At 38.7% G+C, this 19,553-nt stretch overlaps 1 protein-coding gene across 9 annotated transcripts in view; it reads right to left on the reverse strand.

Moving 5' to 3' along the window:
* The window catches only part of TEX2 (testis expressed 2), a 112,259-nt gene that overhangs the window by 45,862 nt on the left and 46,844 nt on the right, over positions 1-19,553 (reverse strand). For 8 of the 9 annotated variants that reach the window (XR_010591890.1, XR_010591889.1, XR_010591891.1 and 5 more), the window contains one exon: positions 13,551-15,202. Coding sequence is in view for 6 of the 9 variants with exons in the window: in XM_065563596.1 (XP_065419668.1) it covers positions 13,551-15,202 (1,652 nt within the window). In the remaining 3 variants the exon portion in view is untranslated. Of the gene's footprint in view, positions 1-13,550; positions 15,203-17,781; positions 18,393-19,553 lie in introns of those variants that run through there. The other variant, XM_065563597.1, reaches the window with a different exon arrangement.

The raw sequence follows: 19,553 nt of genomic DNA on the forward strand, positions 1-19,553 counted from the left end.
TGCACCACAACAGAAGATTCCTTAACACAACATCATTACATAGCAAGAGACACCATTGAAGGTGGTCCCATTTTTTTCCACACGTATAAACTCTTAGTTGGAAAGCAATCAGACAAAATTAAACCAGCATCTTGTTTTCCTCTGTTTATATATTCCTGACTCTTTTCTCAGAATGGCTGGATAATGAAATTAGAAGAGACCCATACAGCTTTACTGATTTCTGCCATGTGCTCCAGCTTTATGTTTAAAATAACTGGATAAGCTCTGTAATCAGCCAGTCTAACGAACACTTCTAAAAATCCTGTCCTGATCATTTGCTTGCTCTCTCTCTATTCAATAACCCAAACACAGGCTCTCTTTTCATTCAATACATGCTGTTTCTCCAAACATCATTTTATTGGGGATACAGGAATGGCAGCAAAGATTTTCAAATGTGACTAGTGATTTTTGGATACCTGATGTATCTCCATTTGGGCACCCAGAAATTGTCACTTCTGAAAATCTTATCCATTATTCATACATAGTTCCTGCATAAGAGGACACAGAGAATGGCAAACAGCATATAAAACAAGACAATGGGTAGTATGCACACTTATAGTTTAGTGCAAAGAACAAAGCTACAAAAGAGTTAAGAAATTCAAGTTAGCTATTACTTAACTAATATCCAGGCCATCATCAACACTTTAGGATATAATGTCTGATACAATACTTCTACACTCTGAGGGTCACTCTACCTGAACCTTCAATTCGCAGCAAGCTGGGGTGCAATTCTATCTTGCACCAGTGTGCCACACATTAACGGCCTGTGTGGACACTGTACGTTAACCCGGTTTCAAAGCACACTAATGAACTATTAATGTGCATCAGCAGAGTCCACACAAACAAACAGTTAGCGTGCACAGGCTATTACAGGGAAGATTCACACCCCAGCTTCCTCCAAAGAAAATATTTGTGTATACAAGTTCTGAGGTTTCCTGACTTGTAAGGAAGCATAGTTTCCTTTTTACATTGAAATTTCAAGATATTTAACAGCAAATAAATTTAAACAGGTCCATGAATAGATGAAAAGCTGCATTACTTGAAGTTAAGTGAGAATTCTCTCTCAAATGACCTTTGTTAATTAATCTGAAGCTATAAGCCTGATGCAGAAGTATTTTCCGAATATCTATTTTATATCTATTTATCTATCTGCTATTTTACCTCAAGTTTAATTGGCTGATCAATAAATCTGCTTGGGGGGGGAGGGGAGAAGGTGTTTTTGCATGTTTAGTTTAGAATAAAACCTTTGGAGAACAAGATTCTTTTCTCTAATTCTCATATTTTTAAAGCAATTTAGTTACTTTCTGAAATTCCTCCTCTCTGAAAAATAGTCAGTGCGGATGGGCACATATTTTCAACCCATGTTGCAACCTATTTTGCAGCGTGTCCAAAACAATTAAATTAATGGACTGTGTTTAAATATAGCAATTCCATCACTATAATCCATTAGAGACAGATACATTATCCCAGGCTATTGGAACATCAACAATTGACTTCATTGTTGTTTGAGGAGATTGTATGGTTTGGTTTTTGGTACTACTGAAGCAGTTAAATTAAGAAATTTAGTAACTCAGGGAGGACAATGGGAACAGTCAAACGACTTTGCAGCTGTTTGCCATGGACAGTGATCTTATGATCTCCATCTTTAGAAATGAGCAGTTTTGTTTAGAGGATGGAATAGGAGAAATTGTCTGGCTATCAGTAGAATAACTAAATTGAAAAGTGCTTTGTTAAACATTAGGTGAAACTGCTTTTAGGAAAGGTCAGCCATACTGTTAAAACAGCTAGATACACTAACAGGACCTGGCCTGGTTATTAGACAGTAAATGTTGAGCTTCTGGCTTTAATGAACTGTGTGACCTCTGCCTTACCAGTACCATAGGCTGTCCTAAATCTTCTATGAAGGCATACTTCTAAAGAGCGCTCACAAGAAATTCAAGTAATTTAGGTTAAGATGGACTAACATTTTTATTTATTTTTATATATTTATTTATTTATTTTCCCTCACCACCTGCCCAATCCTGCAACTTTGTACTTGAGTTGTAATCCCATTGAAACCATTGGGATTACTCTTGTAAGAGCTGCAGAATCAGGCTCTTTAAGTTCCACACTTAAGCAATCAGACATATTAGATAATTTCAATATAACAGTTTAATACAGTACAGTTAAACTATAACATGCCCGAGATTTCAACATGAAAAACTGAGGCTGCCTCTTGGAACAGTATTACGACTGACAAGCCAAAGTGTTCAAAAATACCAGGCTTTCTGCACAAAGATACCATCAAGCACATAAATGAAAACATCAGCCAGCCAGTTTCACAACATGAGCCAGAATTCAAAATATCACTTCCTCCAAGAGTCACTTGGCACCACTTTCACAGACATTGATTAGCAGACATTAGCACTAAACTGATTTCATTTTAAGCCCCAGTACTGAGGTCCAGAAATGCCTGCGAAATCTGATAGATATGCAGTCTTCATCAGAACAATTCCTCTTTCATAGGTTGTTTCTACTCTTTTGTAATTAATTCATTTCAATAATATGTTGCTTGATAAAATGGGGAAGATAAAGAAAAAGATACCTTGTACCAGCATCTTTCAAATCAGAGATATCAAGCCACTTTACAAAAGGTAGCCAGTTAACGATAGGGGATACAGAGACACAGGGAGGTTAAAAAGACTTGCCCAAGGTCACAAAAAAAAAAAAAAAACCCAACCTCAATGGCATTATCAGGAACGGAATATGTGTCTCTCACTTTAACCATTAATACACTTTAATACATTTTTTCAAAAAATGCTCAGAAGTCCACTTGTCCCTGTAAGTGCTCCTCTCCCCCCTTTTAAAAAAGCGTATGTCTCCAGACCTAAAGTCGTACCTTCATTGCATAAAGGTGTAAAAATTGATAAACCTAAACACAGGGTGGGGAATCTGGCATAAATTAAATATAGGAAATGATCTGTGCATGATGTAAAGCATAAACATGACGGAATAAAGCTTAGCATCCATAAACAGAAAAAAAAATTAGAAAAGGCTTACTAAATTTATCTATGCTCCAACATAATTGAACCATTAGCTTCTGGCAACCAAACTTCATCAATTACTGCGGCCAAGTGAATGGACTGTGGCCAAGTGAATTCCAGACACATTAGCCAAATTCAACCCTGGCGCAATTCCACTAACTTGAACTGAATTACACTAGTTCCTTATTTGGTCCATTCCGTGAGCCTCGGCCTAGTGTTTCAAGGCATAAGATCAGCAAATTCAATATTAATGCAAGGCTTTGGGGGAATCAAATACTTGAAAGAACTGACTTCAGAATGGACATTGGCTATATTGCTGAATCATAGGCCTAAGAGGAAATTGAACTCTGAGCCAGCGGACATATTCTGCACCGCAAGCTGAATCTAGTTTGCTACACTCAAAGCTATCCGTTTCCTAACAAAGTAGATTGTAAGTTCTTTGGGATAGGGACTGCCTTTTACAACAATATATTTTTGTACAGTGCCAAGTGCAACAGAGCCCCTCTATTCTGATTAGGGGCTTTGGGCTTTTTAATTCATATTACCTGTATTATAGTAGATAGAAACTGAGACCTAACCTCTTTGCTTTTGTCCTCTCATTCAAAAGACACCTTACTTTTCTGCTTTTAGAACTAAACAACTTCCTTTTGCTACACAGATACTTACTGGATAACATCTAAAGGCCAACTAATATATTTTGCATTTAGATAGCATCTTCCATCTGAGCTTTCAGCATGCTTTACAAACACTAAATATAGCATTGCAACCCACTTGTGAGGTAAACACTGTAATTTGTATAGATTAGGAAACTGACACAAAAAGGGTAAATGATTTGCTCAAGAACACACGGGAAGTCTGCTCCAGTGCCATGAATACAACCCAGATCTGCTGATGCCTGGTATTGTGTCTTACCCCCATAGCCATCCTTTCTTCTAACTCAGCCAGACCAAAAATCTTCAATTGGAAAGATGACCAGCTACTTCAGGAATAGTTTTTCTGAATTTACTGCTGTAGTTATTTGAAAGGGTGTGAAAACTAGGGAATTCTATGTTTATAACAGAGATTTCACACCTAATGACTCCGTAGGTCCTAGATAACACACACACACACACACACACACACAAAGACCATTCAGCAATAGCTTTCAAATGGGGGAATTTTTAAATTTCCAACTGCTTTTATGGGTGAGTTTTACAAGATCTCAAGGGACAAAATTTACAAGTCAAAATCAAAGCTGTGCTCCATGATTGACAATTACTCCCAGACTAATCCTATAAATAGTCATTCTTTTAATTAGTCAAATCCAAACATTAAGTATTCATGTAGCCAAAGATTAGTCATTTTAAGTTAAGGGACAAGGAAGGAAAACATAACATACAGAAGAGCCTTTCAAATTTTGATTTACCTCTAGAGGTAACCGTTTACATTAAAAAACAGGATTACAGATAAATACATAGATGAAAAAATGGCCTGTGAAACTTGGGTTTTTAAGGCATAATTTGAGATCTCCATTGTTCATCTATGCATTTATATAGTTGGTCATTGAAGTAGTTGCCTCCTGCATTACCTATGATTTCTGCCGGTGGATTACGCTCCGCTATACAAGTACCAAGAACTATTGTTCATGACCATAATACAAAACTGGCAGAACAAGTTACTCTCTAATGTAAATGTCCTGTTGGATCTGAAGGATGCTTTTCGCTACAACCAAGTAAGTGCATAGCTAAATCAGCAGCTAAAACCAGGCTCTGCAATTTAAAATTTTGGGGTTTTTTTCCTGCAGGCAAATAAAGACAGAGGACATAATCTGAACCTCCAAGATAGTATTGATTGAAAGACTTCGAGGAAAGACAAAGGTAGTTACAATTGTGGGTCAGAAATCAATAGGATGAAACAAAACTATTTAGTTGGGGAAAAGAGAAGGGGACTCAGGTGTTCAGAGTTCTCAAGAATGTAAATTAAAACTAGTCACCTCCTCTTAAAACACTATGTGCCAAATACAAATATAAAGAGGCATTTGAACTTAAAAGGACAGCACAGCAGCGGTTTTCAACCTTTCCAGACTACTGTACCGCTTTCAGGAGTGATTTGTCTTGCCTACCCCCAAGTTTCACCTCACTTAAAAACTACTTGCTTATAAAATCAGACACAAAAATAAAAAAAAAATAAAAAAAAAAAAGGTCACAGAACACTATTAATGAAAAATTGCTTACTTTCTCATTTTGTCTGTATGAAATTTTAGGTTTCAGAGTAGCAGCCGTGTTAGTCTGTATCCGCAAAAAGAAGAACAGGAGTACTTGTGGCACCTTAGAGACTAACAAATTTATTAGAGCATAAGCTTTCGTGGACTACAGCCCACTTCTTCGGATGCATATAGAATGGAACATATATTGAGGAGATATATATCACACACACACAGAGAGAGCATATATCCCCTCAATATATGTTCCATTCTATATGCATCCGAAGAAGTGGGCTGTAGTCCACGAAAGCTTATGCTCTAATAAATTTGTTAGTCTCTAAGGTGCCACAAGTACTCCTGTTCTTTTTATGAAATTTTAGTTTGTACTGCCTTCGATAGTGCTTTTTCTGTAACCTGTTGTAAAGCTAGGCAAATATCTAGATGAATTGATGTACCCCCGGAAGACCTTTGTGTAGCCCCAGGGGTACGCCTACCCCTGTTTGAGAACCATTGCAGTAAAGCACTAAAGACGATGTGGAAGAACAGGCCTTCAATCATGAACAGTTGTCCTTCTCTGCACCTTTTCCAATCCTAATATATCTTTTTTGAGATGGGACAACCAGAACTGCATACAGCATTCAAGGTGTGGGTGTATCATGGATTTATATAGTGACATTTTGATATCTACTGTTTTATTATGTATCCCTTTCTTAATAGTTCCTAACATTGTTAGCTTTTTTGACTGCTTCCTGCACATTGAGCAGACGTTTTCAGAGAACTATCCATGATGATTCAATATCTCTTTCTTGAGTGGTAACAGCCAATACAGATTCCATCATTTTGTATGGATCGTTGGGATGTTGTTTTCCAGTGTGCATTACTTTGCATTTATCAATACTGAATTTTGTCTGCGATTTTGTTTCCCAGTCACCCAGTTTTGCAAAACTCCTTTGTAACTCCTTGCAATCTGCTTTGGACTAAATTATCTTGAGGAAACGTGCATCATCTGCAAGCTTTGATGCCTCACTGCCTGCTCCTTTTTCCACAGTAAGGCAAGCAGCATCTTCTTTCTTGCTCCCTGGCAATGGCAATCAACAGCTGCCTTGAACCTGTGTAGGATAATTTCTCTGTAACCCACTTGAATGTGGTGTAATGGGAAGTAGCACCAGAGATTCCTACAATGAGAAACAGAAGATTTATTCCCCTTTATCCTTTTGCTATCGGCATGAATGTGATTCAGTACTAGCTTCTCTCTTCAGTGCTGCCTGACTTCAGTGCTGAACTGCAACATCTGAGCACTATTTGGGGTCAGGCTGAGTTAAGGGGGGAGGCAATTGCAGAAGGTGAAAAAGCCCAGGAATTTGATTCAGCGGGAGGTGGCCAGGCCAGAAACCACTGTTCTCCAGAGCCCTCAGAAGATAAACATGTTAAGACCATAAACCTTTGGACCTTGGTTTTTGTAAATATTTTTACTTTATCAAGTTGAGGGTTTTTTGACTGAACCAGGTACAGATGGAGAGAAAAGGAATGTTCGTTTTTAGCAGTCAGAGTTATTTTATGTATGTGTGTGTGGGGGGGGGAATGGTAGGGTTGCCAACTTTCTAGTCGCACAAAATTGAACACCCTAGTCCCGCCCCTTCCCCTCGCTCACTAAAGCAAACATTCCTGGAAAATCACTTTGCAAGTCCAACATAAACAACTACATTTTGTTAATTATTTCATTGACAGAAGAATAGTTTTGGGGTTGTTGTTGTTTGTTTTTAAAAGAGACAGTACGGCAGGTCAAATGCTGGGTCTAACCAACCTGGCCTTCTCCACTTAGGCGTCTAAAAAACGTCTGTATCATTGCTTGAAATATAAAGCAGTCAGAATTGTGCATTGGCTAGATAATTAATAGAGAGCATCTTTTAAGATAGATGTAATAAGACATGCTGGCAAAGTCAAGAGACTTTTAATAACAGATGGTGTTTCTGACACAGCCTATTGAGTTTGTACAGGTAAAGGTGATTATCATTTTTCTAAGGTTGACTAAAGATTGCTCAAGCAATACATTCTGAATACAGATGTGAACCTTCCCAAACAAAAAACATACCCCACTTTGCTGGAAATATGAGGTTTAAAAGAATTAGTTGAGTATTCTTTTAAGCTATATAAAATAGGCAGGTAGCAAAAAAAAACAAAACAAACTTACAATAAGTGCACCAAGATTTTTTTTTTCTTTCAAAGTGATAATCAAACTGTGCTCATTCTTGGCCTATGTAAACATGTCAGCACTTCACTCCTGTTATTTTCCCTTCCCCCTCCCCCTCTAGTCTTCTCTTAAATTAAGCTGTTTGGGGCAGGGGCCACATCTACCTCTATTTGTAGAATACCTAGCACAATGAGTCCCTGATCCTTATTGTAGACTTTTGTTGATATCATAATATAAATAAAGTTGAAGTACTATGCTAGTGTAGTTTTGCTCATGCTAATCCAAGGCATGGACCCCAAACCAAAACTTTACGTGAAGTCAGGAAGAGTTTTTCCAAACACAAAAAAATTAAACATCAAGAGCAAATACACTGAAGCAGACTGAGCGGTTCAGCAATATTCACCATAGATACTTGATACACGAATCATGCTGAATTGGATGGTCCTGGTAAGCCTCTCGCCTATATCCCGCCCCCCCCACCCTCATATAAATGTATTACCTAAATCCGAAATACAGGATAAGAAAGAGGTGGCATAGATACGCCTCAGGATGTTTAGCATCAACTGTAATCCAACCTTCTGCTCACTAGCTCTTGCAGATTTGAGGATGAAGTCGTCATTCAGAAAGTAGTAACTGGCAAGATAAAAAGTTGGTAGGATGATAGGTCAACAAGGTGGCAAGGAGGATGGCTTTTGGTGCAAGAGAGAACAGCAAAGAGAGAAAAATGATACCACTTAGCCAGATCAAATGAGAGCAGTGTACCTGCCTGCCAAAGCCCAGAAGTATTCAAGATGGATCCAGCCCTGAAAAACTCATATGGAAAAATCCTCAAATTCGTATTTCCCAAGTTCACATTTGCAGTCAACTATTTAAGGTATAAAGACATTTTCCCATGTGATAAAGGAGAACCCTAATATCTCCCATCACATTATATAATGTTTGGCCAAAGACAATTCTCGTTAAATTCTAAAATGATTCAAAATTCAGGACCGTTTTCCCCCCAATCCGTACTCAGAGTACATTGTCTCTGCTAGTTCAGGACTGAGCCCTCATCTGCACCGTGAACTTTATTCTCAGAGGTAAATATGATGCAGATAAAGTGATTTGATTTGAGAGCACCAAAGTACACCCGGTTTAATCCGCCTCCAGTGCTGATCCTCTTCCCTGTCACTGCTTCATATTAGAGTATTTGAACACTATGTACACAGAACTTTCTGCCTAGGGACAGCAGCAGCCTCAAACTGAAACTCTATCACATAAGCACATTGAAACTTAAACAATACAGCACATTGTATGATTGCTAACAAGCTAATGCAAAGTGCCCCCTACGCACCAACAAAACCCTCTTAAAGTTAAATCATATGCAGCACTGGAAAATGATTTTAACAGAAGCCAACTCAGTTCCTGCTAAGAACACTGCCATTTCAATACACAGATTAAACTAATGTATTCAATGCTTGAGAATTTCATGACTAAATATGTATCATCAAAATAACCTGTATATATTTAGTCTATTCTACCACATCATATTCAAGCTCCTTGCCTCTCACTAAGCTCTGCACAAACGTCAGCCCTGCCCACGTTTGCCCTCTCTCATTTCTTATTTTTCCTCCCAACTACTGTTACTGGGCTTATTTTCTTTTCCCACTTGACTTCCCACCTTCTTTCAAGCCCACCATTACTCTTGGAATAGCCTTCCATTTTGTGTTTGACTAGCACCTTCTCTCTCTTCTCCTTCAGATCCCCTTTAGAACTACAGCTGTGCTAAATGACATCAACGAACCCTCAAGTACACACCAGCAATGCTTTTAGAAGTTAGCAATTCAGTGCATCTCAGACTATACTTGTGAAAGTTTAACAAACATGGGTTGAAGCTATCCAGCCTCCCCACAGCCTTCTAAGCATCTGAAGACCCTCTCCCCATTATTCATATGAAGCTTTTGGATGAAGGTTAATAAAGAGGAGTTTCTGTGAGAGGTAGTAAGAATTCTTTTTAGGACTTAAGTGAAAACTGGCAATTCCTGTTAACCTCACCTGTTTTAAAGCCCACAGTTCAATAGCTTCAGCAATTAATGGATTTTCAGTGGGTGACTCTTGCTTGAGTTGATCAGAACGAAAATCCTTCAAATATAATCAACTACACAAATGGATGTTATGCTGTTTTATTAGTTACTTAACCTGAAAGGTTGAGAGTTTCCATGTTAGCTTGCTAAAATTAGCATCCACTTACAATCCAATGGCAGCAAATCAGAAGTGCTACAACCATGCTAGTCACTTCCCTCATTATTTCATGCATTTAATCTGGAGAGATCAAAAATTTAGGCCACAGAATTCTACAATGTGGTTTGCAGTAGCCTTCATCTTAGGAACTCACAGAAACTACAGGTCCCAGTATGCAATGTTCTCTCTTGAAGTAAGTAACATGTCATTTTATGCATCTTAGTTACTGCCGAACCTTCAGCAAGTTCTCAGTTTGGCAAAATCTGAGCACACCTGCTATAAATACAATGTCATCCAAAATATTCACTATCCGCTGATTAGGAACTAAAGTATTCCTGTGGAAAATTAAGATGTTGTGTGTAATATTTTTATAACTATCATATGGCCCTCAGGTAATCTGTTTGATATCAATCTGCCTGAATGCCAAGAGTTGAATAAAAAAAGGCTGTAAAGGATGAAACCCACAGGAAATGAAACAATGGCAAAGATAAGGCTCCTGGAGTAACCAGTGCAGGGGAGCCATCAACTGGGGAATACCCCCATCTGGCTCCATAGAATGGTTTCATCTTCCTAAGGCTGAGCTAGGATCAAAGGGGATCCTAAAGCTTCAAAGATGCTAGAAAAAAAGGAAAAAGGTAACGAGTGAGTAGCAAAAGGCTACCAGTGTGTGCTGGTGAAAGCTGACACGGTATGACATGCAGAGACAGGGAACTAGCCCAGGAAGTTAAACAAAATACAGTATATACATCAAAATTCTTCAAAGAAAATGCACGAAATTCCAAACATCTTCCTGGGCTCATTCTAATGCAAACACATAGCATATGATTTAGTGAATTTCAAAATGTAATTTTACTTGGAAAATTGAATCAAAAAAGCTTTCTTAAGCCTCCATCCCACATATCTGACATTCCCCATAGCTCTGATGCAGTGTTGGACAGAAAAATAGAAGTGATTAAAGTCAAGACTTCCTGAGGATTCAGATTATATCTATCCTCCCACTGGCAACAGAACAAAAGACTACTTGGCTACAATGGCCAACTACAGATCTATGTCTGCACTGCAAGGCTGCTCAACTTCAGGGTCCAGTCCACACACAGAACTAGGGCTGGTTGAAAACAAACTACTTCTTCCCCCTTCCCTTTCAGAAATTTTTTTTTTTTTAAACTAAAAAAAGAATTTTGGGGGAACTAACTGCTTTTCTTGAAAAATTTCAGCTTTAAAAAAAAATGTATTGTATTCTTTGGTTGCTATAAATTTTGTAAAAAAGTCCACCTTTTCTATAGAAGTAGAATTCCCCTCCACCCCACACAAGCTTTACACAAAAAGAGAAAAATGACAAACACTTCAGATTATAAACCTTTCGGGGCAGGTATTGTCTCTTCCATATTTGTGCAGCACCCAGAAATCGTGGTGTTTATTACTACAACATTTGTGACTGTGGGGGGGGGGGGGAGAGGGAGTGAGATTACAACACAGTGAAGAAAACAATGAGGGAAGAGTGACAAGTGTGTGGGGAGTGAAAAAAATTACGTGAGATACTGACTGAAAAGAGAAAAAGAGGACATGGTCAATCAAACTCATTTTTAGCAGAGTAACACAATCCACATCGGTTTTATAGGGAAGATGTGTTAGGAACCAAATTCAGTCAAATATTTTTCAAATACCACAAACTCCTACTTCCACCTGCATACCCCTCCACTCTCTCTCTCTCTCTCTCTCTCTCTCTCCCACCTGCTTTTCAGCCATGCCTGCCGTTTCACCAGAATTTAGTAAGTGCTCCTGAGTACATGTGCATTTTCAGTAGCATCAACTGCAAAGAATACACATTCCTAGCCAGCACTTTGCAGGCTATGCCACTGGGAAAATATTCAGGCTCGGGAACAGCTGCTGGAGCAGACAGTCCTTATGGTCACCTGTTGGAGAAGAGGTAATGTGCTGTCAGTCAGTTTGCATCTTGGGATGACAAGCTAGTGACATGAACACCTGCGCTGAAGAGAACAAAGATTGATTGAGAGGAAGACCCCAGACTGAGAAAACAATAAGTAGAAGAGAGAACTAGACTGAGAACAGCAATAAAAGGAGTTGATTATCTATTGAACACAAGGTGTTTCTGGAACAGTGTTAAGGATGACACTCTCCACCCCAAAGAACTTTTCTCACTCTAAATTAGAGTGTGAAAAATATACAAATGCACATGACAGTGTGTAGGCTGAAGGTCTCTGCTTCAGAGAAAAAAATACTGGAACAGAGAAGTAGTAAAACAAATAAGACACAGAAGAAAATCAATCATTACAAAAAACCAAGCCATTATTCTAAAGAAAAATACAGAATGAAGAATGTTACATAAATACTAAAAACAGTCCTAAGAGAATTGATGAAGATCATACCAAAAAGGAAAAAAAATTTACTTGTTCTAATAAATATTCTAAAGTTAAAAATCAAGAGACTTTTTGTCATTAAAAATATTCACTAGTTCAATCTGCTTTTCCCCTCCCCAAATCTCTGACTGAAGGGCTTTTAAAGCATATGACATTACGTTCCTGAATATGTGACAACTAAAAACAGAGATTAAAAGAGAGCTCCAACCAGGTTTATATTCCTTTAATAATCAGTATTTAGTTTAATCTATTAAAACTATCCAGAAAGAGTCTACTTATAACTGTCATCTACCTAAAAAACAGAATAGTCCTCAATTAGAGAAAAAAAATAAGCAACTTGTCTAGAAAGTCCGATTCTCCAATGCAGCCAGACGCATTGCAGCAACATTTTTATGTTCTCTGATGGGAATGGACTCTATTAAGAATGCCAAGAGATCTGCATAATTTCACAACAGCCTATTCATTATTTTTATAACCAGTATTTTGGGTTGACTTGTTAATGGACAATTTTTTTAAAATAAAGACTCACATTATACTGAGATTTTAATCAGTTAAAATGATATCAAGCGAAATTCATGGTCACTGAGAAGTATGAGGTTATGTTCTATTCCAGATATAATTTCTTATCTAAACTATCCAATTAGCAAATTGCCTATTCTTTTTCAAGTTTTATTTTTATTATGGTCACCAATGTAAAAAGATGATTACGTGACTACAAGTGAAAACATCAAAGTAATAGAAAGAGTGGTCACATGGGTCACAGCTGAACAAAGTACAGTTGTAAATTATACAAGGCAAGAGAGAGTACATCGGCTCTGAACAAGGAGAGAAAAAAACAGTGCTAGCACTTTTAAAATCCAGGTCTTAACTCATTTGATTGGTTGCAATTATCAAACTAAGATATTTACAAAGTATTCAAATAGAGACATACCCCAACGCAGACTGTCCCCCTTGACATTTTTCCACTTACCATTTCCTCCTCCTACCCTAATTATCTGACATTTGAGGTAAGTTTGTTTTCTCTCTATTTCTATATTGGAAAGGTGGAAGCTTCACTAAAAAACAAAAACAAAAATCAAACAACAGTGCTCTTAGAACTTTCTGGACTGACTACATAAGATGAATTGAAATCTGGATAGCAAATTCCCCAAGAAACAAAGCACACTATCTGAGACACACCCAACTTCACACACAACATGCTTAAAAAGAAATCTTTGCCACTAACTCCATTCTGCAAGACAAGTTCAAAACACATCTGCCCTTTTCCTTTTGAGGTGATTACTCTATTTTTCTCTATAGCTGGATGCAATGTTAGCTCTCTCGTCTTGCATAAGTAATTCACTAAGGCAGCTGAAGTAGAATACTCTTACCTACTAAATCATTTCTGATATTGCCAACACTACATGCTCCCAAAGGGATACTTCAATTGCACTCACTGACAGATATGATTTTAAGGTGCAAATGAGCTAAGTTAGTTTTTCTAGCCAGAGTAAAGTATGTCCATTAAGAAACCTCACCTTCAATATTTCTGGTTCTTTGATGTCCAGAGATGCTGTATTCCACTGCTTGCTCCGGTTTTTATGTAGTTTGTGATATTCACGAGCACTTGGTGTCAGAAGCCAAATCACACAGATAGCAATCATAAATCCAAGGGCAACTCCCAGGAAGAGTCCACAGAAGTAACTAGGGAGAGGGAGTATAAGATAAGCATAGACTAACATTGTAAAGAAGTACAAAGTCTTAACGGGTATTTTAGGCTGCTGCACACATAAATCAACTTCGTCTTCGCTATTGAGTGCAGTACCATATTCCTCAGTTATTTCTGCCTCGAGCAAAGGTTCTGTGGGTTTTTCCACTTTGCTTTCATCCTCTATTAAAAAAAAATCTTCAGAATACAGTTCACAAAATTCTTCATCCTCTTTGCTTGCCAGTGCAGACAAAGAACATTTTTCCAATACCAGCAAAGTCTTCAAATTTGGGTCCTTTGTGCTTACAGACTGGGAGCTTTTAGTCTCTGTGTCTTTCACATGTTCCTCAGCAGTTTTGGACTGGTTACTTTTATTTAGAGTAGAATCACTTCCATAGTAGTCCCCTTCAGAATCACATTCTTCTTCCTTAATGCTATAGTTGTTATTGCTTTCCAAGTGGCCATTTAAATTGGAAAGATTTGAGAGTTCTGAAGCACTTGAAGATAAGGCTTTGGGCCTGTGGCTACCACTTTCATCGCCCATTATTTTGCTGAGGAGTTGAAAAGGCTCATAGATGACCTCTGAAAGGCGTCTTTTAGTGTCTTCAATTTTAGCCTCCATTTCAGGTACTTTAAAAAAGGAACGAGTATCTGAAGGAGACGTTAATGGGGAAGAGGGGGCAGTTTTGGAATCGCCACCTGTAACTCGAGGCTGAGTGAACTGTTTGAACAGGTGCAAGTTCAGTTTAGAGTCAGGTTTGTAGGATACAGCTTCAGATTCTTGTTTAGATGTGTCTGTGGACAGAGATTTCACTAAGGTTTTCATTAAGTGTCTATGTCTCGTGGGTGGGGTGGGCTCTTTTGGTTCTACATCTGTTGAAAGGGACCTAACTAAACTCATAAAAGGCTTTGAACTAGAAACAGTGGATGAAGCACTAGACAAGACAGTTGGCTTGGATGGAGAGGACAATGGGGAGGATGACAAGCTGGCTTTCTGTTCCAAAGGAGACAACACACCTGATGAGCTAGCTACATGATACGAATCAGATGAGGGTGATGGAACTAATGGCACTGCACTGAATACTTGCGATGCTGAAGAAGAATCCAATGGCTTTACAGTGTTTACGGTTGGCAAAATCACAGGTGACGAAGATAAGAGGGATGCAGAGTCGACCATGCTATGCGAGGTAGCTGGACCAGAAAAATCATGGCCACCATGTTCAAAGCAGAGGTCTTCCTTGGCTTCAAGTGCTGTTACAATGCTTTGGTCATCCAGTTCATCATTGGGAGACTCCTTAAACTCCTCTTCCTCCTCCTCTTCCTCCTTCCCAAATGCCGAGAAGTGAATGGTGATGACATCTCGGGAAACAGATCGCTGAACTTGCACTTTTGGGGCAGACTGCTTTGAAGACATTTCATCAGTTTTCTCTGCATGGCTACTGTTCAGACTTGTCATTGCAGGTCCCAGAGATGTGTCAGGGTCTGTGGAGAGAATATTGAACTAAATTAAAGGCAATTTCTCCCCAGACTCCACTCTTATTTCCAATTATTAAGACAAACACAGAAAAAACTATGTACATATGACATGTCTGCAACTTAAGAGCAGCAAATATCCATACTGGCACTTTTCATTCCACTGGATTTAATTGTATTTTATCAAGTGAAACAAACTTATTCTACAGTAACTAAGAATTTATTTTCAAAAGTCAGACATATATGTTTTAGATAAAATACGTACAAACTTGAGGAAAAAGTAGTTTCTCCTAGTGCACATAACAATGCTTTTCATATCATATGCAAAGATTAAAAGGGGGACTTTTAATCTTTGAGAAAATGAGACAGGGAGCAAAGGAGGTGGAGGAGAATGAAGGCAAAGGAGAAGTGTGTGTCTGGGGGGGGGGGGGGGGGGGGGGGGGGAGAGAAACGGGAATGGAGAGATAAGAAGATTCCTGCCAAACCCTTTCAGATGAAACTAGCAAGATTTTGGTGGTAGTGGTGGGAAGAAAGAAAAGATAACAAAGATGCCAGGAATTAGAGGTATGGATTACTAGTGTTCTCCGTGATAGCAGAAGTGCAGCTAACAGCCAATGCATGTTTCCACACAGCAGAAAAATATACCTTCCACCATTAAGATAGTTAAAAAGATTCTACGCTGTTAAGCTACCTTTAAATTTCTACAATTATTTGCCCTGTGAAGAACCCCCATCATCTATAGCCCCAGTATATTTAGTTCTTACAGATTTATTTCCTGGGATTGAGATGCTATCCATGCTTTAACAAAGCCTCCAAACTCTAAGCAAAGACAGAAACATGTAGAAATGGTGAGGTTAGCCTTTTTGGTTGCCATTTTAGTTTTTTGGGCAGTATTGAAATACTAAAGTAATGATAAAGAATTCTCAATCCCTTTTGACTGAAAATCCTTTAAAATGCATATTAAATTTTGGCAGTATTCCCAATAAAGCAAATTGTAAAATGGTTCAAAACTCTGAAAATACGCAGCTAGTATGCTTGTGAAAAGGTTACTACTACCTTAGGGTACGTCTATACTTACCTCCAGGTTCGGCGGTAAGCAATCGATCTTCTGGGATCGATTTATCACGTCTTGTCTAGACGCGATAAATCGATCCCGGAAGTGCTCACCGTCGACACCGGTACTCCTGCTCCGCGAGAGGAGTACGCGGAGTCGACGAGGGAGCCTTCCTGCCGTGTGTGGACCCGCCGCGGTAAGTACCTTGTAGTTCGAACTAAGATACTTCGACTTCAGCTACGTTATTCACGTAGCTGAAGTTGCGTATCTTAGTTCGAACTGGGGGGTTAGTGTGGACCAGCCCTTAGTTAGGACCATTTGCCTTGTCATTGGATATGAATTTCTTCTCTGAGAAACACCTCAGACAATGAAGTTCAAGGCAATTCCATTGCTAGGAGGGTAAGTGTACGGCTGTCTTTGACTGTATGTGGTAATAAAAGTGTGTTTAAGTTTTGATCCAGGTTTTGAACAGGGTGTTCAGATCTGGGACAGTTCAGATTCACCCCATTGCAGAGATAAGAGGTGAGGTGTATAACATGCTCATCTAATTTCCAAACCCTTCAACTAGCTTGGGGTTGTTCACATTGAGGGGGTTGTTTTAGGCCCATCTTTAGCTGTGACGTCAGTTCAGACATATTACAATGCCCAGAAATCTATTGCTTGTCATGTAGGCTTCCTGGGGAGAGGTCTAAAGCTGAAAAATGGAAATATAAAAAAATACAGTTAAGGCAGGGAGTGTGTGCACCCAGTGGCTAGAACTAGGGTCTGGGAGTCAGGAGATCTGGGTTCCATTCTTGGATCTGAGGGAAAGAAGCTTCAGTTTCACCCTCTATAAAATGAAGGATCATGCCACCTACACCACAAGGGTGTTGCCAGGTGTAGGTTAGGAATGAAAGCATTTTGAGATCCTTTAATGGAAAGGTGTTGTGTAAAAGCAAAGCTTAAGTCTGTCATTTAGGAAATTGAACTCCAAGTAATATTGAAAATGATTAAGTTACAGCCCCGTAAAATCATCTGACAAAGCAGCAACTAAAAAGTAAAAGAGGAGCATAACAATAATAGAGACAAGGAGAATTAAATAACAGGAGGCTTCTAGCTTGAGTTACAGAAAACCTTTTTTTTTTTTCCTTTTTAAAGTTCCATCCCCACTGCATGCTAGGAGCTAACAAAGTCTCCTTTCCACACCTCTCAACATGAAGCAGCCTTAGCTTATACAAAGAAGATGGTACTGCAGTATAGGCAGACTGACTCCATTTTCTGAAGCCTAATTGTGTCACCATTATGATATACCTCTATTAGCTCAGTGACAAATTATCACAAATCTGTTTCAAAGATACTGATCTTCACGTCTAGTTCAATGCACCAAGGTCACTTAAAAAATAAAGTCCTACTGAGCCAAACTTGCTAGCAACACCGCTTTGTATATTATCACATCACATCCATTAATGACAGGCATACGATAATTCAGGCATCTTTCCTGTCCAAAAAAGGATTGAAAAGAAAAAAAAAATGGAACTAGAACACACACACTTACTTTTAACAAGAAATGAATCCAAGGCACTGGTGACCACCATCCAAAATGGTCAGGCAGAATAGAACCTCTGCAATTTCCCATGAGGCAGTACTTTATTTTCATTGTCAAGACAATACATTTGTCACTTTAGTAACTAAGCTATTTTCAGGCGCTGTGAACATGCTGAAATCAAACTGACAAGCGGAATTAATCAGAAGTCTTTGCTGATGTTTAAAGTGCTGTTATACTTAGAAAGGCTATGGGAGAGGGAGCTGGATTCTGTTCTGGGTTACACATCATCCACCGAACTGCTAACCAAGTTCCAACTGCAGGACCAAGTTTTGCCATGTGGTTACAGCAGTGCAATCCTACTGCAGACAAGGAGCTAAATTTGGCCTGCAGAAGCAATTACAGGTGATAACGTAAAAGAATGGAAAAACCCAGCTGAGGTTTCAGATACCAAGGTGAATTTGCAGTTGGGATATAAATATATAAAAATGTGTTTTACTTGTAACATGAGCAATTTGCTCTGGAAATTAAGGGTGTCTTCACTATCAATGTTATAGCGCTGCCGCGGCAGAGCTTTAATGTGGCTGTGTAGTCGCGGTGCCAGCGCTAGACGAGAGCTCTCCCAGCACTGTAAAAAAAAAAAAAAAAAAAAAAAACCACCCCCACAAGGGGCGTGGCTCCCAGCGCTGGTGCACTGTCTACACTGCCACGTTACAGCGCTGAAACTTGCATCGCTCGGGGGGTGTTTTTTCACACCCTGAGCGAGAAAGTTTCAGCACTGTAAAGTGGCAGCGTAGACAAGGCCTAAGATACAAACATGAAATCCTATATTGTCTGTTTTACAGATTCACTTTATATAACAGAAGAGCATTTTTAACTGATAATTATGCAAACTGGTATCTTTGTACCAGACATAAAAGCAGTCACATATACCAAGCTTCTTAAACTAAATTAATAGCAAGAAAATTATGAATATTAAGGTTTCCCCCACCCCAGAAACAGTAGAATGCAGATTAGGAGAGAAATGGCTGTGGAGTGCTATTCCCAGTATTTTGGGAATGTTTTCTGTTCTCCACCAAAATTTGATCAAACACATTCCTTGTGTTCCATGATTTACCTCCTTTTTTTTTGGCTTTGTTACACAGCTAAGTTAACAGTTCATTTCTGAGAAACTCTGTATATTGTTTTCAGAATGCAAGACCAGAGTCAAATAGGATTTTGACTTGATGCCCATAGTTAGGACACTAAAAGAACGTACTCTTGTAATAAAACATGCATTACTGAATCATATTTTACTGTTTAGATCATAATCTAGATATCTTAAAACATACAGAATGCACGGTGTAGATGAATTAATGCACTCAAAACTAACTTCTGCACTTCCTAATTTTTTTTTTTTAATTGCACAAACCTCTGGTGTTTCATCTTTTTACTTCCACAGCGCCTTTCTTCTGAAAGATTTTTACAGGTATAATAAATTAAGCCTTACAAAACAATCAGCATTTTGCCCCATTTCAAGTGGGGAAACTGAGACAAAATATAAGAGACTTGATCTAGGTCATACGGGAAGTCTATAGCAGATCCCCAAGCTTCTCAGTCACACGAGACCATCCTTCCTTATATTTAATATGCAACAGTTTAGATAGTAAATTTGATATTAACAAAGTTATTGAATAAGAAGTTCGGCACTTTGCCACCATTAAAGAACCAGGAGTGTGCTTGCTGAATCAGCCAGCCAGGCCAGAAGACTTGTTTTCCCCAGCCAACAGACTACTTCTTCACTG

Source organism: Chrysemys picta, chromosome 12 (genome assembly GCF_011386835.1).
Source record: "Chrysemys picta bellii isolate R12L10 chromosome 12, ASM1138683v2, whole genome shotgun sequence".
Classification (NCBI taxonomy): domain Eukaryota; kingdom Metazoa; phylum Chordata; order Testudines; family Emydidae; genus Chrysemys; species Chrysemys picta.